The sequence below is a fragment of the Acanthisitta chloris genome, unplaced genomic scaffold, assembly GCF_000695815.1.
Source record: "Acanthisitta chloris isolate BGI_N310 unplaced genomic scaffold, ASM69581v1 scaffold2146, whole genome shotgun sequence".
NCBI lineage: Eukaryota > Metazoa > Chordata > Aves > Passeriformes > Acanthisittidae > Acanthisitta > Acanthisitta chloris.
The window spans coordinates 187410-209371 of NW_008679619.1; the positions used below are offsets into that span (position 1 = coordinate 187410).

Sequence of the window (21962 nt, forward strand, 5' to 3'; positions counted from 1 at the left end):
TGACATCTGCTTATGAGGAAGTTTGCTGCTTGAGCATGAGTTGTGATAAGCATTTGCAACCTGAGGGGAATGGATGATAAAACCATCGCTTGTGCGCCAAAAATACAATAGGTAAGAGACAGTCTATCAGTCACGTGAATTGTGATTGGCCTGTTGCAATGGAATAGCCTTTAACAAAAAAAATGAAAACTATTTACCTTCCAAATGGATTTTACACAGTTGCACAAAAGGGGAAAACAAATAAGAAGAGAAAAGAGAATAGAAGAGAAATATTCCCACCAGCTCTTCCCCTCCAAAATTAGCATTGGCATTGGTGAAGTCACACACAAAGGAAAGTCTCACTTTCTTTGTGCATCTCACAATGACATCAACATGCATGGCTATGAGATGACGAGAGAATACCTCACTCACAATGAGTAACAAATCAGAATTTTCTTTAAAGCAAAAAAATGATAACACAAGACCATCATAGGTATACGCTACTCTTTCAAAACACCTCTTCTAAACTACATGGCAGCTTAGATCACTTGGCTGTCCTGTCTAATACAACGCAGGGGGATATTCTGAACAGGCTGAAGAATGTCTACTATGTAACTTGGCTGGAACATCTGCCAAAAATGAAGTTGGCTTTGTTTTCAACATGGTTATCTACTTTGAAACTGCTCCATAGAATAAATGGTGATATTCCATGGGTAGAGGTAGATTATGGGGATTTAATAATCAAATTGGAGCCCCGTAACTTTGTGTGCTATAGGAGGAGTCTCATAAAACTGAGATATTCCCATAATTAACCACTAGCCATGGGATATTATAATATATTCCATGGTGACTAGTATTTTTTCCATTTCCCTCCCCGCTCCCAGTAGAATTAGTATGATTAATTTTGCTCTGGTTTCACCTATTGCTAGCATGAATCACTATAATTAAAAATAAGAATACCATATCATGAGGTGATCACTGTTTAGGCCAGATAGGCCAGTAATGACCACTTCAGACCTTTTCCAGTTGGCCTTTGCTGCTAGAAGGTTGAAAGAGCTGTAACTCACCAACCCATACTTGCAAAAGGAGCATGTTTTAGAAAATGTGGTTCAAAACACTTCATAGTTCTAAATGCTAAATTCTAGTGGAATATTATAGAATAGATTGATTTGCATGCCACGGAATAAACATCCTTACATCTAGTCTTGTCTCAGAGTGAGTCATTTTGCATTAGTGTCAAGAATTTGAGCTGTTGTTCTACTTTGCAGTTAATCATCAGAAAGAGACGGGATCGTCTCATGAATATGCATGATGGTATAGTTGTCCCTTCAACTTACTAGGCACCTAGTTTCTGTAATGAGATGTACAATATCTGCCATTTAAAACAGCTGAAAGGTCCCAAATGGGAACAAATGAGAAAGCATCTGGCTGTTTTGAATTCCAGCCCTGTTTTGTCAGAAAACTGTAATTGCTGAGTACTTGGCTCCTACTCTGCTCTATGAAGCATTCAGCTCTCAGGAGCCTCTGAGATGCATTACACAGTCCAGCAACATAGCTGTAGAACTCTCAAAATTTTTCCACTAGATGTAACAGCTTTTCAAAATATCTTGAGACTTGTATGCCCTTATCCAGGACCAAAGTTTGGGCTCCTAGAGCGTGCTCTCATCCTTAGTTTTGCTGATCAGCCTCCACTGTACCTTTTGTCCCTGCAACCTAGACTTCACACATAGTATTCACTGTGTGATGGTGGGACTAGAATGGATAAATGTGCTACCCATTGCTCTAAGAAAGCAGTCTGGCTGAATCTTAAATCACTACACGGGATGGAGGTTAACGGTCAGATGGACATTCCTCTAAGAGGTTTCCTACCTGCTCTGTTAATTTCTAAAATTTCTTCTTGGGCCAGTGGGCAAGTGTCGCTCTGAGTACTGTGGTGTGGAGAGTTTACGACAGATTTACAATAATTGGGGGATCCCAGCTGGGGTGGCCTCGGGATATGCTTCTTTTTTTTCTTTGGTAGCTTCTGCTTAGCCATAGCTAAGGAGTAATACATTCCGAAATTGTTCACAATGACAGGGACAGGCATGGCAATGGTCAGCACGCCAGCGAGAGCGCAGAGGGCCCCCACCAGCATGCCTGACCAAGTCTGAGGATACATGTCTCCGTAGCCCAGGGTCGTCATGGTGACAACAGCCCACCAAAAGCCGATGGGGATATTTTTAAAGTGTGTGTGTTCACTGGCACTAGGGTCATTTGGTTTAGCACCTATTCTCTCGGCATAATAGATCATCGTGGCAAAGATTAAGACGCCCAATGCCAAAAATATGATGAGCAGCAAGAATTCATTTGTGCTGGCACGGAGGGTGTGTCCCAGGACCCGCAACCCAACGAAGTGGCGGGTCAGCTTGAAAATTCGCAGGATTCGCACGAAACGGACTACGCGGAGGAAGCCCAGGACATCCTTAGCAGCTTTGGAAGACAGGCCACTGAGTCCAACCTCTAGATAGAAAGGCAGTATGGCCACAAAGTCAATGATGTTCAAAGAGTTTTTGATAAATTCCACCTTGTTTGGGCAGAAAGTGACTCTCATCAAGAACTCAAATGTAAACCAGACCACACAGACACCTTCGATGTAGGTGAGAAAGGCTTCAGTCTCTGCTTCCCTGTAGTGCCGCACCTGGGTGTCATTCCCGATGAATTCAGTTTCTGTCTTGTTCACAATGGGGTTAAATTTCTCGTGGGTCTCGAGGCAGAAGGTGGTGATGGAGACCAGAATGAAGAACAGGGAGGCAAATGCCACATACTGTAGAAAGAAAGAGACGAGAGAAACATTAAACAGTAGGTTAAGTACAGATTCTGAAATGTCAGGGAGAGACAAAAGCTATATTAAAACTAAAGATAATGCCAAGATTTCTTCCTGTGGACTTAAGATACCAAGATTCACCTGCAAAGACAGACTAACATTCAAACTGGGAGGGAGAGTAGTATATAAGCACATGCTAAAACCCATTCCTATATAGATAGCACCTTAGTGTGAGTGTACATTCTAACAAGCATTTAAATCTTAGAAGTTCCTGTGGGATTTAAGGTTAAGGACTTACTGAAATTCTACCTTCCTGAACTTGGTCTTCTGTCACTTTCAAGACAGAGCACAGCTTCTAGGACAATTGTCATGCAAGACTTTCCGCAGCATCATGTCAGTGGTGGCTGCCTCCTGCTCCCAGCTTAGTGACAGTTGTGGTATTTCAGATCTCAGCAAGGTGCTAGTAAATACTAGTGGCAATCTCAGGTGGGATCTACTGCAAGGAGCAGAGTCCTGTTTAGCATCATCAGATTTTCTTGCCAGATCTCAGGGACAGGTTGAGAACAGTCACATATGAAACCAAGCTCTCCTAAAGTAAACACCTCTGTTCTCAGTTCCCTTCTCCAGATCTTTTGGAAATGGCAGGCAGGGAGGGTAAGAGAGAGGTTTAAGGTAAGCCTGTCAGCTGATCCACAAGGTGACAGAAAGGTGGCTTTCACCACACACAGGGTTTTCTTGAATAGATTCTGTTTAAGTAAGACTTGTATCAGAACTAGACGAATCTTTTTTTTAAGGATGTCGGATTACAATTTGGTTAATTACAGTGAAGGTGGTAGCAGCCCCCAAAGTCAATGAGTGTTTATCTGATGAGCATTTAACTCTACTGCTTCAGTTTCAGTTTTCATAGAATCATAGAATGGTTTGTGTTGGAACATTTAAAGGTCTTTAATTGGCTGTCTAGTCCAACCCCCTGCCATGAGCAGGGCCATCTTCAACTAGATCAGGTTCTTTAGAGCCTTGTCCAACCAGACCTTGAATGCTTCTAGGGATGAGGCTTCTAGCAACTCCCTGAGCAACCTGTGCCAGTGTATCAGCGCATTCATTGTAAAAAATCTTTTTCTTTTATCTAGTCTGAATCTTCCCTCTTTCAGTTTAATACCATTAACCTTGGTCCTATCACAATAAACCCTACTAAAAAGTCTATTTCCATCTTTCTTATAAGCCCCCTTTAAGTACTGACAGGCTGCAGCAAGGTTTCCCTGGAGCCTTCTCTCCTCCAGACTGAACAACTCCAGCTTTCTCAGCTTTTCTCAGTCTTTCCTCAGCCTAAGGGAGATCCCTTGGTTGTATTCCATGATAATTGAGGGGTACAGTCAGGCCAAAATTAGCAACTCTTTTAACCACAGTTCCTCTGCTCAATCCTCCTTTAATCAATTAAGTAGTTTGCATATCTCTGTCTGAGTGGTATGGTAATGGTAATACTTCTTTCCATTTCACTCTCTACATCTATTATCTACCTGTGAGTCTTGGGTGTCACCTTGACAGGAGATGTCACATAAGATATTATCTCACTGTCTTCATGAGCAACTGTGGTAATTAAAATATTACCCAAATATTCCTACAGTGTCCTGCTATTCACAATGTCTCTTTTTCAGCAGTGTAACCAAAATAGGGGTTAAAAAGAACTAGTTTCTTCTAATTGTCTGTTGCCATTTAATGCAGTGCGATAATCTAAACAAAACAGGTGCCAAAGGAATAGACCCATTAAAAGTAATCCATGCTGCAAGCTACCAAAACTCTCCTGCAATCAAGAAGTTCCTCCTGTCTGCTTTCCTGGGTAGACCTAGTGCAGAATTACACTTGACCTTCTATATCAGCAAACAAAGTCAAAAGCATGGATTTGCCACAGGTTGAGGTCAGCCATTTAATTCAATACAGAGACACTGGCAGAGAATAAAATCACAATCCCATTTAGGTTGGAAGGACCATATGGAGGTCATTTGGTACAACTTCAAAGTTGGATCAAGTTGTTCTTGCCCAGTCCAGACCCGAATATCTCCAAGTCTGGAGATCCCACAGCCTCTCTGGGCAAGCCGTGCCAGTGTTTGGCCAGTAAGAGCAAATAAACTTGGAAGGACACAGAAGCAAACAGGCTCTTCTGCTTCTCAAATTCAGCTTTGTTGACAATGGGATCAGAACGTAGCCATTGCCCCAGATTTTAAAAAACCCAGTACCTTCCTCTAAACACTTCAGGCTCTCACAGTGCTGTGATGATCTAAAATACCTGCTGATATGTGCTAAAATCAATGCTTAATATATCTGGAAGATAAACAATATGGAGATTAGGAAAATTGAGACGAGGGACTGTGGGTATCTTTACATCAGATTATCCTATTAAACAGGGAAATTTCTCCATGCCCAGTTTCTCTATCTGTAAAATAAGTTTTAAAAATACCAGCTGGTGTTGGTCATGTGCTTTGTGATTTTATATAAATGTGTACAGGTTCTATACGCTTTTATCCTAATGTTACTGATTTTAGTGTATCACAGTCTTCCTGAAAAATAAGCTGAAGAGTCTTTTTAGTGGTCAAAGTAAATTTGTGTATGATATTGATAACACTCAGAGCTTAATTGTCTGCATATGAGTAAAATGAGAAACAAAAAGCATCTTGCACCAAGAAGCCAGGAAAAGGTTCCTACCAGCCTTAGCATGTCTGCTTTATTTCAGCCTGGGGCAGACTTTTAGGTAGGGTTGTAGAGCCCTGAGAATTCAGGCTGCAGGAGGAAATGCTGACACTCCATTAAGTCAGGTAGCACTCACAGACAAGAAGCAGAGATGGGAATAAAATCATTTTGCATTATAAGGGGTCTGTGAAGAAAGTCCCTTTCTTTATGCCGACTCAAAATGTAATCCTCTCTTGGTGTATATGTATATATCTCCTGTTGAGCTTTTTTCTGCTTAGGACATCCTTCAGGGTTTAGGGGCTAGAGCAGAGTGCCAGGCTAATGACTGGACTTGATGATCTTAGAGGTCTCCTCCAACCTTGATGATTCTATGATTCAGGCTGACCTTGCACAGTAAGTATCTTGAAATGTGGTGGGGTTTTTTTTCTGTATCAAAGGGAACAAATGACCAATTCTGACAGGGCATTTAAGCTCTCTGCAGTGGTACCAGTAGAGAACATCACACCCGTGATCCCTCTTGCTGTTAGCCCTTGTGTATGCACACCTTAGCTTCAGAGGGGAATGGAGAGCTTTTAGTCTCAGTTCAGCAGAGCAGGAAGCACCTCCTAAATGAATGTGAAGCATTTGCTTCCCTTCTGTTTCCCAGGAATGGTCATGTTCTTGCATGCTTTGCAGCCTTGGGAGTGTAAGTCTGCTTCCAAAATTTCATAAAACTATGGTAATGGTATTGACAGGAAGAATCCCAGTATTTCTTCTTCAATTTAACCTTTTTTTATTCTCTGTTGAATTACTATCTAGTCCTAAAACCTATTTTATATTTGGGAAGTAAAAATGCTCCTTAGTCATTCTGTGCTTCAGTATTGCAAGGCTTTTGGTTCTTGTTTTTGAAGAACGACTTCACAGGAGAAGACAGTGGAGAGCAGCCTTTTAATGAAGGTCCCATTACAGTTCCCCAGTCCCTTGGCTGGTCCAAAGAAGTCCAAAAATGCCTGAGAATCAGGCCTGATGATTCGTTCACTGGCACCATCTCTGATAGATTTGTCAGCTGCAGCTGCTTGGGGCACGGGAATTTAGCAGCTTGCCGCAAATTAATGTGTAATACACAACTGGCAAAACATTTCTGTTTGTGATCCCCAGTTTCTATTGCCCCCACTCATTTTTTCTTCTGAACATGGCCAATTGTCTGATATAAGATTTGGCAAACTGTAGGCAAAATCCAATAGCACAAAAATCAGTGAGAATGCTTGTCTAGGGAGACCAGGATTCATTCTTGTCAGAGGCACCAAAACAAAGCATTCTCTCTGGCCCACCAGCCAAGGCCAACAGATATCACCCATCATGCCTGACATGATAGCTCGTCAAATCCAGAGATGAGTAATGCTGAAAAAAAATATAGTGAAGACTATGGGACTCACACATCTTCTATTATCTTTGAAAATAAATCTGTCTCTTTTTATTTCACTAATAATGGTCTGAAAACTAATCAAACCAATGGATTGCTCTTGTATAATTTAGTGGTTCTTAATCTTCTTTCTCCTTACATTTTACAGCAGAATTTCTCTTCTTCCTAGGATCTGAATGGGCTGGGGGAAAGGAGAGAGGAATTTAGGAAGCGATGTCACATGATGTTGAGTTACATAATGGCGCTAAAATTTTATATGATTAAAGAAAATATCTAGGTAAAGTGTTTGAAGTGATCAAGCCTCTTTTATCTGCTTTGACACACGTGAATGATTCCTATTTCACTAGAAATGCTGCTGCCATTGCTTTTTATTTTTCTGCCTCTAATACCAAAAAGAAAAATCTCAGTTTGTCCAAAACCGCAGAAGCCATAAGAGAAGGCAGAGAGGAGACTTTTAAAGGTGGAGATTTTTATTAAAATATGAGTTACATTTAAATGTCTTCATTCTGGAGAGACAAGCTATTATGCTCCTGCATAATTTCTGTTAATAGCGGATATATTTTAATGAGTTTACTTTGAAAGAGTCTAAAAGATGTCATGCCCATAAGCAAAGAATTTCATAATCTAATTTATATTGCCTCTGATTAAATTTATCTATCTATCTGTCTATCTATCCATCTATCTCAAGTGCCTTCTTCTCCCTGCTTCTCCACTGCCCTAGGTCTAACCCAGCTATTTTTTTTCCAGTGCAGTGGGAATATGAAGTACTGGTTAATTCAGAATAGAAATGTTTCACATCAACTTTGCATAACTGTAAAAGGAGCAAGGTAACAGAATCAGATGTAGCCACTCAGGAATAATTAGCCTTCACCTTTCCACTCAGTGTGGAAAGAAAACAAAAGTCCAACAGCCTTAAAAATCCAAACAAACCGTCTAATATGTGAGGATTAGGAGGTTCAGCTCACCCAGTAAAAAAGGTGTGAGGGTTGGACCAGGCAGTATTAAAATCACAGGTGTGACTGTTTGCTTCTGGGAATCAGTTTTTAAAACAGCACTTTACCTTGCATTTCTGAGATAGTTCTGGTCTTGGTGGTAAGAAACCTTTTTTATGCTTGGTTTTAAACAAATATGCTGGGTAACCCACTAGAATTCATTGATATGGTGCCTGGAATTTCCAGACTTCAGTGCAGATGGGCAGTGAAGGCTGGTGATGAAAGTACTGGGACAGAAATCAGATGACTGAGGCTCTTTTCCAACCTCCACCATTGACACAATCTTCGTCTTCAAGAATGTGTCCCGGCACCTTTTGCACTATCCTTCATCTTTACTTTTTTTTTTTTTTTAGATAGCAAACTCTTTGGAGCTCGTGTCTGTCTGCCAATTGATGCCTGACCAATGTGTGTCTGGACTGGGGACCTGTGAGGAAGGACCTTGGCTGAGTGTTTGCTCGGAGAGACAGCACTCTTGGACCATAGACAAGAAAAGTGGGTGGTAGCAGTTGAGACAGCAGAGCTTTTGCAAGTCAAGTTTCAGTAACTTCAGAGTTTGTTTTCTAGGAAATAGAGGTCTACACAACATGACATTCATAATTCATTCCAGATCTCACATTCAGAGTGAGTTAGTAGAAGCTGCATGCCACAGATGTATGCTCAGCTCTTTTGGTACTGCTCAGAATCATTTAACAATCCTGACTCAAGCTAGATGGGAGGAAAGAAACACATCACACTCAGAGAAGATTTGCAAGCCTTTCCCTTTCCAACTGCTACCAGAAATAACTAAAAAAGTGATTCTTACACCTTTTATAGGGAAATTCAGGAAAGTCTACCCTTCCCTGAACCTCTGGGTGAAAAGCAGAGGAATGTGGCATTTTGATTGAACTACATCTGTTGAAGCATCAGGAAATTTTCTATAGAAGTGCCATCCTCTCTTTCTACTGATCTATTCTAGTGAGTTTTGGTTTTGATGACAAAAATGATCTAAAACACTACATTATAGCCCTCCTGATCCTGCTGAAAAAACAAAGCACCTAAGCAGTTCTCATGTCAGTCTCTATGAACAGGGTCTCTGAGCAGCAGCATGTTTGCTGCTTCTCTCATAGGCAAACCCAGGGTTTGCCAAGACTGAAATGGGAGATGAGAGCATACATCTCATGATACATCTTTGTCTCTGAAGGGGTTGTGTTTGTTTGTTTGTTTTGGGGGACTGAGAGAGGGCCCAGTCTAGTAATTCTTCAGTTCTCATGTCAGTCTCTATGAACAGGGTCTCTGAGCAGCAGCATGTTTGCTGCTTCTCTCATAGGCAAACCCAGGGTTTGCCAAGACTGAAATGGGAGATGAGAGCATACATCTCATGATACATCTTTGTCTCTGAAGGGGTTGTGTTTGTTTGTTTGTTTTGGGGGACTGAGAGAGGGCCCAGTCTAGTAATTCTTCAGTAGGTCTATTACTGGTAAAAACTTGCAGGAGCAAGTTGGGCTCAGAAGAGTTTCACATCACTGCTGGCAACACGAGTTGGTTTTCTGCAACACGTCAGTAATTCAAATATACCCAGAGACCTGTGCTTTTTGGTAGACCTGCACAGAGCCCTGGGATTTCCATTCACAAGGTATCTATTCAAATACTTTACCGACTTTCTTTTACAGTAGTTCATCTGATTGAGTTTTGCCTCTGAAAACCACTACACCTGGATGAAAATGCAGTATTTACCTGCCTGTGACTTGACTCACAAAGCTTTGTCTAGTTTTTATTTTAATCTGCAAATGGTACTTTAACCACTCTTAATTTAAAATTAATTTAATTTAGTCCATGTATCACCAAATTGTTTAACAATGAGACAAATCTTTTTGCTGCAGCTCAGCTAAAGTATGGGTTAAATGAAAGCTGCTTTAAAATACTTAGCTTTATAAACACTTTATTATGTCAAGACCAATTTTCCAGGCTTTCTTAGAGATATGGACCCTGATTCAAACAAATGACTCATTTTTAATGTGCATGTAATTCTGCTGAATTTTTGAAGGTAATGCTGAATCTGTGTGACTGATCAGATGACTAAATGTAGGCACATGATACTAGCAACCAGATAATGCAGTGGAAGTGAGCAAAAGCTAGGATTCTGTCAAAAAGCAACCTCTGCAATATTTCATTAAGAGCCCTAATGGAAGATGCTTTGAGATCCTTTGAGCAATGATTATAAAAACTGAAATTATTCGCAAGGGAAAAAAATCCAGTTCTTCTTTTGCAGGTGTGATGTAAGAATATGAGGGCACAATCAGATATTACCATCAAGCCCTTCTCTATGAAGGGAGAGATGACCATCTTAGCCATCTGTCTGCTTTCAGTGAGATGATCAGACAATTGATAGAGAAGCTCACATCAGCAAACATGCTGGTTCACTCACAAGATTATTCAAATCCTTATTTTGTAGCTGAGACAAATGTAAGAAGGCGACGCAGACAGACAGAGGTTGCTCTAGAGTCAGATTAAAAAGTCCAGTAGCAGCTTATGGATAAAATGATTATGTAATGCCAAAAAATATATGACAGCTTGCAAAAAAATCTTGGAATGCTTAGTGGCCCGCAGACATGAAACAGTGTGTTAAAAAAAATGTGCAGTCATCTGTGGAAAATATGCTTAAGTTATTCGGTGTTGACATTGCAACAAATAAATTAGAAGCTGATCGCTCAAATGTTAGTCCTAGCAGGCAGCCATGTGCTTTGACAAGGTAGTTACTGGGATAACCAAGACTGCATCAGAACTGGAAGTGTGATATGTGTTTCTCTGTGGCCACATGGCCAGCCAGGTGGTCACCAGGCGAAGGCTGGAACGATTCTTTGTAGGCTGCAGGCAAGTTTTCCAGTTTCATCTAGGACAGATACAGTCTTGTGATTTAATAGGAACATTAACACAGAAGGGGAGTGAATTTATTTTGCCAGCTTCCTTGCTGCTCCCTAGTCTGATAGTGAGTGCTATATGAAGACAGTATGGTGGAAGTAAGAAATGTTTGACATTGCTCAGCAACAGCTCAATGGGAAATTCTTACCATATATAGATTCCTGATCTAAAAGGGCCCTGAGACTTCTGCAGCTAGGTATATGGGACACCATAGAAGGAGTTGCAAGTGTGAAAGTAAGCCTTCCATCTCTGGGAGGGACTGCAGAAATGTGCATTTGGTATGGACCTCCAAAATGTCATTTCCCTGTCCCAAAGCACAGTATTTGATCACTTCTGAATGACAGTTACATTGACTGTTGTTAAGCACCACCAATGGAGAATAGCGTAGAAATTCTGCAGGAAATTTATCCCAGCACTCCACTGTATTTTATCTGTATTTTTATTTCCTGATGCCTATCCTAAATCATCTTTGCTACATCTTAAGCTTGTTCACTTTTGCCCTATCTGTCACAGACAGCTAAGCATTTAGAAATTTGCAGATGTTTTCCTTCTTTTGTAAGCTAACAACCACAAAACATTCAAATGTTTCATGAGTCCTAGACTCCTGTTTTCATGTGCTCATGCTTTAGCTGCATAAATTCAATATAATTATTAATCTCATTTTCAGATGATGCCACACACTTTTATGCTGTCAGTTCTGTCAAATGCTCTAGAATTAAAGACAGAGAAAGTCGTGCAATATCTCATACACGGAACATAAACGAACACCTGACAAATGAAACCCATTTGAATTGCCCATTAATGCTAGGGTTTTCGGTATTTTTCTGTTAGGCAGTAGGTAATACTTTTTGGACTCTGCACAGTTTCTGTTCTAAACTGAAAAGGAGAGTTTTGTAGCAATGACTGGTGGTAGTGTCATCCGTTAGGATTTTCAGGATCTCGCCTCACCACCTTTGTTCTGGATGCTATTTTATCTCCTGAGGAAATCACACTTCCTTCCTCTCTAACTTGCTGCCAGTCTATTTTTTCCCCTTTTTGTTACAGCTTCTGCACTGTGACTTGCCCAAAGGTGAATTAATTCACATGCTTATGCTTAAATGGTGTACAGCCTCTCTCAAACCTACTTTTGGAGTGGTGCTAGAAGCCTTTCATGCAGCAGGAGACACTTCTGCAGCCATTCAGAGTCTATTCTTAGTGGGGTTTGATTCACTAACCACACCAGCCCCCAAGAAATGAAATTGTTATAAGTATGAAAGAGGCAGAGGGTACTCGGTGGTCTCCAGCTCCTTTAGAAAGAACATGCCCTGCTTGCTTATCTTTATTTTGTAAGAAGAAACCCTCCAGTGTGTGGAAGTATTGAGTGCAAAACTCTATAAGGAAAGACCTGAAACATGCAGCGAGGCTTTGCCTTGAATGTAGCACTCCCAAACCTAACATACAAGGCTGACTTTTCTCTCTGTAGTTTTTAAGCAAAAATCATCTTTGGAGTGTGTTCCAGATCATGTTTGTATTCAGACAATAATGCTTCTGCTTTAAGGCAAATTAAAATAAGTACCTGTCAAATTGAGATGTTGGGCAGTGTGTGAGATCTGTCTGCACACCTTCCACACACACTCACCAAGAGCTGGTCAGGTACAAGAGGGACATGGAGCCCTTGCAGCAGGTCCAGCAGAGGGCAATGAAGATGATGAAGGGACTGGAGCACCTCACTGATGAGGAAAGGCCGAGGGAGTTGGGCCTGTTCAGTCTCAAGAAGACACGACTGAGAGGGACCTCATGAATGTCTTCAAGTACATGAATAGGAAGTGCCAAGAGGATGGATCCAAACTCTTCTCCGTGGTGGAAACCAATAACACAAAAGGTAACAGCAAAAAATGATCCACAGGAAGTCCCAGTTGAATACAAGGAGGAACTTTCCTGTGCAGTCACTGAGCACTGAACAGATTGCCCAGAGAGGCTGTGGATTCTCCCTGACTGGAAGTATTCAAGAACTATCTGGACACAATCCTGAGCCATGTGCTCTAGGGTGGCTCTGCTTGAGCAGGGAGGTTGGATCAGATGACCCACTGTGGTCCCTTCCAACCTAATTGGTTCTGTGATTCTGGGTGTGTCAGGCAATAGGATGCGGGCAGCTCCTGTGTAGGATGAAGGGGAAGATCCAGAAGGCATCAGGCACAAGAGATGAGCAGCTTGGGTCTGCAGTGCCTGCCATGGTGGGGTTCTTAATCCAATTTCTCTCCCAAAGGAATATTGTAGCAAAAGTAATTATGATAGGATTCCTTTTTGGAGATACAGACCAATTTATTTCATATTTGACCATGGATTTTGAAACCTCAGTTTCTGACATGGGAGATGTTCCAAAGAGCTTTAAATTCTGGGAGCAGCTGAGTGTTTACCCTCTGATAGTTGAGCTGAGCTACTCAGAACTGAGGCACTCAAAATAACTCATCGCTCTGGAAAACTGGAAGCCCTGGAATCCCTTTGGCACCGGTAAATGTTGAGCTCAGGATTTCCTGTTTTCACTGCAGTTTATATGGATTGATGTCACAGATGATGTAGTCCCTGAAAAGCCAGAGTTCTTAACAAGGTGACTAAAAATAAGGATGTTAAACCCCAGGCATTTCAATGACTGCTTCATTATAGATAATTTCACATGATTCAGAGAAACTGTTTCTTCATTAACTCTTTTTTGTTTTCCAGATTATGCCTAGTGTAGACACTCTTCCTCCCATATTGTTTGCTTACTTAAGTCATAGCTACCAGTTTGTACATTTAAAGCATTATGGCCACAATTATGCAGTGTGTAGCACAAAAGCTCTCTAAAGCTCCTAATATTGAGACCCTTTGATGGCTTTTCTCTACAATACCTAAGTATCAAATATCAAAATGCTATAAAATTATATCAAAGTATTTTATGACTATTGTAAAACATTGAGAAACTCCAACAACTATTAAACAGATGAGAAAATAGTTCGGAAAGCAAAGGATGTTTTCATTCCCTAGCTAGGCAGAGTCGATTGCACAGCTTAATTTGCTCAAGGATAATGCACAGGATGGGAGCATGCAAAATTTCCACTGACAGCAGTCTTTGTCAGTACTAGGTTTTGACTGGCTGTGAGCCATTTTAGATATCCAAATTAGTGTCAAAATAACTTATAAAACTGTGTTGGTAGCTTTTTTTAGGCAACTTCCAAAATAGCCTTTGTCAGATAATAAAGATGGGGACAGACATTTGAGCAGGGCCTGTTGCAATTGCACAAGAGGTAATGGGTTTAAACTAAAAGAGAGTGGATTTAGATTTAGATACAAGGAAGAAGGTTTTTTTATGAGAGTGGTGAAACACCAGAACAGGTTACCCAGGGATGTGATAGATGCCTCATCCCTGGAAACGTTCAAGGCAAGGTTGGACAGGCTCTGAGCAGTCTGATGTAGTTGAAGATGTCCTTGCTCATTACAGGGGGTTGGAGTAGATCACCTTTAAAGGAAGGGACCTTCCATCAAAAGGATTCTATGATTCTACATAGTCTGTCTTTACTAGACCAGAAAGATTGAGGGTATTTGACTCAGTGAGTGCTCGCTGTTTTCTTCAAGAGCAAGTTCTCAGTAAGGTGCTATGTTGCTCACAACACAGGCTCTCTTGACCTAGGAATGGTAATCCATATACTCAGGGCAATTCTTTCCAAGGGCTAGTACCACGAGCAGCTGTGGCAGAGTGAATTCACTTAATAAATCAATCCCAAGTATATATGAAGATATGTGCCAGCAATGGTGGAAGAAAGAGAATCAATCTTTTGTATATACATATGTATAGAATGAGATTAATATACAAATATTATTTGGTATATGAATACCATTATAAATATAGATACACATATATATTTGAGTGTTATTAGTTATACTGTCATCTATTACAATACAAAGTGGAACATATATATTACATACAGTGTTCTGTGTAATAATATAGATACAATAATGCACTACGATAATATATATAATAGCTATAATATGCTAAATTACACGTGGAAAAATATTAAATATAAATAATTGTCTATGTGTTGGGTATCTAACACCTGTCTCAAGGACTGTGGGGATGCCTGGCTATGGCATGCAGAACTGGCAAAGAGACCCGTTTTCCTCCTCTGTGCATCTGCCAGGAGAGCGACCATTACTAGGGGTGGTCTTGGAAGAAGGAGAACCTCTTGAACAGGAGGGGCTTGCCACCCAGAGGAAGATAGAAGCTGCTTTTGGGATCAGAGGCCTTACAGGAATAGCCTCAGTGTCATGGCATCTCTGCAGCCTCAAATCCCTCCTGTCACTTTTTGCACAGCACTGTTTCCAGAACTTTTAACCTCATAAGCAGGGAGACAAAAGGTTCTTCCTAGCTCTTGACTCTTGTCCTGTGTTGACTTTCCTTCTGCTACCCACCACACCTTTCTCCTCTTCCATGTGTGCCAGGGCAGTTCCTCTCAGCAGAGAGGCATCATGCTGGGGACACCATTCTCTGGAGAAGGCTTTACCAGGAGGACAGATGTGGAGCCAGCTAAGAGGATCACCTGCCCCACTCCCAGCATTCAGGATGCAGTGTTGGTTTCAAGATATTTTGCCCTGGAGAGTAACCATGCCATGGATTGGAGGTTGCTTCCACTGTCTGAATGCAGGCTGGTCTCCCATGCAGTGCTGCTGCACAGAACTAACTCCGATTCTACTCCAAAAATGGAACACAAGCAGTGCAAATTCTTGACTCAGCTTTTACTGCTAATAATTTTCATTTGTGGAGTTCTGCTTCACTTGTTCCCAGGTACAAGATGTATATGTGCTATAGCCTCCTACCCACAGATGCCTTCTCTGCTCTGTTTCCAAATTTACCTTGCCCCTGAATGAAGGGGCTATGGTGGTGATATCTGGTATTACATCACCCTCTTTTACAACTCATTCCTATTGTCTCTCTGAAGAGGAAAATGTTTATGTTTGTGTTTCTGTGGCTCCACTCTTAATTGTGCCAGCAGTAAGCAACTGGAGCCATAAGGTAGCCACTCTGTGTCAGTTTCCTGTTCAGGTGGCCATGCACTTTGCATCTCCAATAGTCTTATTTTTCTTACATCTCATGGGAAATCACTCATTTTTTTTTTTGGTCAGATTCCACTGCTTTGCAGACAAGTGCATGTATGATGTTTATTGAAAGATATTTCTTCCTCACTAGTGAGCATGTTTGTTATAAGTATTCTAGGGTGTCTCCTTAAACTCGTTGAATACTGTTTATATTTGCTTCATGTGCTCCTACATTTGAAACCCAAGGAAAATGTATTTTTGCTGTGGACCTTGAGAACACCAGTTATGTATCCTATTTTCTACGATGCTCTAGTAACTCTTTTAAACTTAGGCAGCTCTTCACATTTCAAAGTCTCCTTCCAGAGTTTGAGTTTGCATATATAAAAAGAATCACATTGAACTTCACACAGAAACTCTCATCTGGTGCTGGGGAGATGCACAAAGTACTTCTCTCTGTTAATGCCTTTTAGTTGGGGCTACAAAAGCACTGCCGAGAGGAGGAGCCCTTCAGACACCTACTGTGAGGTATATTGCATAAGGAACAAGCAAACACTTCTAAAACCAACCTCTTGTGCAGTCAAGGTTAAAAGAAAGGTGAATATATGAGGAAAGGGCTGCAAGGTAAATCATAGCCAGAACCTAGAGAAAAACTGTTTTCTGCATAAGATGAAAAGATTTTACAATATTGTGAAAGGTTTGCTAGCATTATTATGCCATTGTGTTTAGCTTGTGTCCTGCAGCACACTCAACATCTTGTGGGATAGTAGAATCCTTTCAGCTTTTGTTGTTTGCTGCTTTCTGGTGGTATCATCTGTGGTGTATTTTCATTTCTTGGGTTTATTCAAGTGCACATGCACGTATGATGCAAACTTCTGAATTCTGACTTTCCAAATAAAGGAAATATCTTTCCTCTGAAATAGTTTTGTTTAAAAATTAGACATCCACCTGCACTACAAAGAACCCAGAACATTGCATAGCATTTAACAGTGTGGAACTCTACCCCTTGGAAGTGCTGTTGAAATGTTAATATAGGTACCAATCTCTGCAACTGTTCGGTGAGGCAAAATAAGTAGGCACTACTTCTCTCTCATAGACAAGGTGATTGTGAGGCTTCAAGGTTAGAGACTGTATTCATCAAGTATGTTGTTTTAACTTTGATTACATACCTACAAGTATCTAGGATCTTAGAACAGGGTAAAATTAGGGGATATTGTTCAAAACCTGTATTTTAATATCCCAACTTCCTCAGGGATGGATAGACTGTCAAATTCTGACTGCTGAGCTGTTGTTAGGGTATTGCCTCTATTGACCAACATACAGCCCCCCAGAACTTGTGTTTGGGGGTTCAAAGCCATCTGGTTGTGAAATTCCACCTCACTCTTCCAGTCATGCTCTTCATTTTAACCTTGCAGTGCAGTGAGTCGCAACACACAGCAAATATGTGTGAGTAAAGAATGGTGGTGCAGTACTTAGGCTTGTGTAGGCTCTCAGAGTTTTGTTCTTCGTCCAGCTCTGTGGCATCAATACCTGTGGGAATGGCTGCTCTGGGTTAGAAAAGGGTAAAAACTTTTCCTCTGCCCTTTCTAGTGTCTTCAATACTTTGTCATGAGACTCTGAAGTCCTCAATGCTAAGACTTCTTATCAGATATTTTAACATGATCAGACTGCTGGCTTATAAAAATCTAGTCCTGATGGAGATTTTGGTTGGAGATTCAATAACTAAATCCCCATAAATCACCAATCACTTTTGAAAATCTTCCCTAGTAAGTATCCCTACAATAAGCACTAAACTGCATACAAAAATGAAGGGAACTGAATTGAAATGAACAGACATCAGATGTGCATATTTCAAGAATGTAACTGCTGTCTGTGAATGTCTGGATAAGTTGTATTTTCTCTCCTGAATGTGAGACAGGCTGCTGTCCCATGTCCTTTCTGAAGCATCCCCTTCTGTGCTTAAAGGAGAGCTTTGGCAAATGGTTACTTGTAAAAGTCTATTTAGGAATAAGGTCTTTAAAAATAAGGAGTGGTCTATAATGCTGACTTGGTTGAGAGAAGAAATTAATAGACTTGTGGGTAGTAAGTAAGGTGAATAGAGTCAACTGCAGAAAACAAAGAGATGGGGGAGAGGGAACTGGGAGTGAAGTTGGAGAACAGAGGAGAAAGGCAGGATTTCTGTTCAAGCCAGGTATTCCGTTAGCTAACAAGGATGGAAAATAGCATCACCATGCAGGGATTATCTTCACTCACTCCATTTCTGATTCTTGAATGACTTGTGGAAATGGTGTGCTGCCATAGGCCAGTGTAGGGCATGAACCACGTGTAGTAAAGCACAAGAAACTGCTTCCAGGAGGGAAAAGCTGAAGGTGATTTTAAAACATAGAGATAGCTGGGAATCAAAAGGTGCCAAAACTAAGTTTGTGATGATTTAAAAAAAATTATTATTTATTTCTCAATCAGAGCTCGAGGTCTTTTTGTATTTAACTCACAGTATAACCTCAATGAGGTGAGACAGGCAGCTTCCCATTGTGACCTCTTCCTTGAATGCCTTGTGCTTCAGATTAAGGTGCACAATTTTCCAGAAAGCCGGAAAAGCTTTTCCTCCTCTTCATACATTAGGTGCAAGCAACTTCCCTAAACAGATTACTTGCAGCTTAGCAACAAAAATGCCATCCTAACCTCAGGATAATTCAGAGGACGTGGGCTGGAGTGCAGTAAATGGTTTCCTCCATAAAGCTGTCCTTTCCGGACCGTCCAGGAAGCCCATCCTGGTACGGACGGGAGTCCAGGGAGGTGAAAGCACTCCCTGTTGCCACTTAATTTTTCTCAGAAATGAGAGCCTAGGCGTTCTGTTTTTCCCATTAGTCATTAAGCAATCCAGGCAGCTGCCTGGTTGTGGGAAGCCTCGATACACAGTTTGCAATGCGGCAGGAGTCCATTTCTGCACCATTTCTTCCAGTGAGCAGCAGAGCTGGGTTTTGATGTGAAGTGTTGAGCTGAGCCTGTGGTGATCAAGCTCTTCATAATCCAAGATTATGGATTCCCAGATCCAAGCTCTTCATAACAGTCTCTGAGTGAGTTTCAGATTTGCCGCAGAAAAATTAGCTTATCCTTAACCTGGCCTTGTGGGTTGAGAAAATTTGCATTTTTGCAGACCTTTCGTCTCAGTGGAAGTGCTGACAAAGTACGAGGATTTCATTTTTATTTTTTTCAAAAATTCCTTTTCAATATAGTCCCAAAAGTTGGGGAGGGAGGAATTGCCAACGTATTTTAAAGGAGCTGTAGCCATGGTAACTGAGGTACCTTCAGTTGCCAAGGTAACAAATGCAGCTCCACTGCCTTGCTGTAAAGCCAGACAAATCTACTCATGATCTGTTGATTTTAAGATGCTTTATAAATTGTTGAGCTATTTTAGGCACTTAAATCCATAAATCAAAATGTCTGTTAAAACGACTGATACACTATGCTATTCATGAATTATTCACCCCATTCTTATTTCACCAACTGGATTTTTTTCCCCCATATCAATGTATCTAGGCTTTTTCCAATCCTAGTTTTTCTTATTTATTGTTTAGCAAATGGTTCTTCTATCCAAAACAGATGATTCATATTACTGCTGGCTGTAAATCTTATTCATTGGAGCGACACTATCCTCCTCCTATGCCCACCCTGCTCCAGTCCTGCAGTCTCTAAATGGAGTTTTATGTACTTCTGCCCTGAAACAACAAAATATGCTTTGCTAAAAATTTGCTAATGAATTAAATCAATACAGTTTGGAATGAGTTCCATCTCAAACAATCAATACAGGACCAGTGATGTACAACAGGCAGGCAGGTAAATTGGTCTAAATAAATTTACAATTGATTTTACTTTTAAAACCAAATTAGGACACTTATAGTCATACCAAATAAGATCAACTGCAACTTTTGCAAACAAGAGTATTCCTAGTTTTGTCTTTTCTAATACTAATAGTGGACCTGTTACTTTTTATAGCTCAGTAACTTTTATTCCTGGGATAACATGCATAATTTCTTGGCCCAAAAGCAAGGTTTGACCTAAACATGTCATTTTAATTCAGGATTTCCCCTTATTTGGTTGTTTTTGCTAATAATTTGTGGTAGACTCTGCTTGTTAATGAACAGTTAAGGATTGCATAATTCAGCCTAATTTATGTGATAGGTTTGCACACCTGTGTCCTGGTAAGGATGTGCATGAAGGCCAAGACTTGCCTCTGATGGCATTGCTAGCCTGGATGGGCACACCAGCACCATGTGCCTTTGCTTTTCTCTTCCCTGTCTGCACTCCCCACTTTGCCACTGGCTTGTGTGCCCAAGGAAATACAGACCCTTGTAGGAGAATGGTTTTTTGTCCAGGTGGAGTATCGTGCTGAGACTCTGCACTACTTGACACTGGAAGGAGGACGTACAGGGCCTTGCAGTCCAAGGTCAGCACAGCTGCATGTGCATAGAGAGCTTGGATCTGGAAGGAGCGTCGCTGTGACACTGTGCCCACGTCTGTATGATCTGTCGTTCCTAATCTGCTAATTTGGAGGTATTTCCCCTGCACAGATGACTCATTCAGGGATATGCGGCAGGCAAAGCACTGGGAGGGGAGCAAATCTAGCTCTTCAGAAATATGCAGTGCCTGCTGCATTCATTTCTTGTGTCTATAGCCATGATTTTTCAATAGTTATGCAAAGCTTACAGTCTGAAACTAAGGAAGATTGTGAGTTACTGAAAAGCTGAGTTGTAGAAAGTTCTCTCAGAACTGCTTATTTTGAGTAGTGGTGTCAGCAACACTGTAAAACAGGCAAGGTTAAGAAGCAGCCTTTAAAAACACATAGATACTTAGGCAGGTGTCATGGGATTTAACACAGCCATTGCATTTTAAAGGTGCTTGGCTTTTCTCCCCACACCTCATATGCTTGTTCATGTGCGTGATGTTATGGTCCTCTCTGTGTTCTTGTGCAATGACCATTAGTGTAAGTTGTTCCTGCTGCTTTCTTAGAAAATCCCATTAATTCTTCACATGCACACAGAACTCCCATTAGCACTAAAGGTGAACAAACTGGAGTGAATAGGTGTTGCTTTACCCTGAGGTTTTTGGCATATCAGATGTGACCTCATTCTTACAATTCTCGGAACTGAGAAATGCTAAAAGGTATGTTTTGTCCATCCTGCTGCAACTGAGAGGCCTTTCCACACTTATTCAGGGTATTATAAGGGATGAACTTCTCATTTTGCTCCTTGGTCAAAATGCTGTTATTTTTACCTCTTTAGTCAGTCGCTTAGCAGAGATGGGTAAATTGAGTTGGTTCAGTCTATCTTCCTAGTTTCAGTTATTCCAGCTTGCAAAGGTATCTTTTGGTTTTAGTGATGATTGCCCAAAAAATAAGGATGAGGAATGCTGGGATCTCTTCAAAACTCAGTTTCGACTGGAACATTGTTATTTTGAATATTAACCCTTAAATGTTGTTCTTATTGATGGGGATAATTAGGGATGCACAGACTTGTTTAAACTGATAGCATGTTATAAGGATTTTACTTTTCAATACCACAGTTTAAAAAATCTAATTAGTCTGCTGGTTTGTCTGCCTTTCAAACCTACTCAACAAGCAGCTCAAGTACAAGATGTTCTTGTCTGCTGCAACTGACAGATATGCTGCACTTACCCAGCCCTCCCCTTGCCTGCCAGACAGGGAACTGTATCAAGATAGTCAAGCTGCCTGAACGTAAAGAATATCTAGACTGACTCAGTGGCTCATGAATGCAAGAAGCATCATGCAATGCATTTATTATAGTGTCATGCTCTTATAACTGGACCTGAACCTCTGACTGGCTCTTTGGGATTAAATATTTTCAACATTCACTAGAAGGCTTCTCTTCCCCGCTCTCATTTAGATTTAATGTGGCTGAACTTTCCTTGGGAGATGTTTGGGAAGTGGCCTGGTTTCATTACTCCCATGGTCCATGGACCCTGGATGTGATGGTCATCAATGCTAGACCTAAACCAGAAGGTAATTGGGTCAGAGGTGGAGAAGCAGAGAGGTGCAGTTTTCTAACACCTGCCTCTGTATTTTTCCAAAGAAACTCATGTGGAAGGTGGTATGTCAGCAGTTATGGACAAGAGAGCCTAACTGCTGATCTCCTGCTGA

General features: G+C 41.0%; 1 protein-coding gene across 1 annotated transcript in view; it reads right to left on the reverse strand.

Annotated features, from left to right (window-relative positions):
• KCNC1 (potassium voltage-gated channel, Shaw-related subfamily, member 1) overlaps positions 1-21962 on the reverse strand; it is a 112488-nt gene that overhangs the window by 18665 nt on the left and 71861 nt on the right. Inside the window, 1 exon segment of the mRNA XM_009077370.1 lies at positions 1849-2782. Coding sequence (XP_009075618.1) covers positions 1849-2782 — 934 coding nt within the window.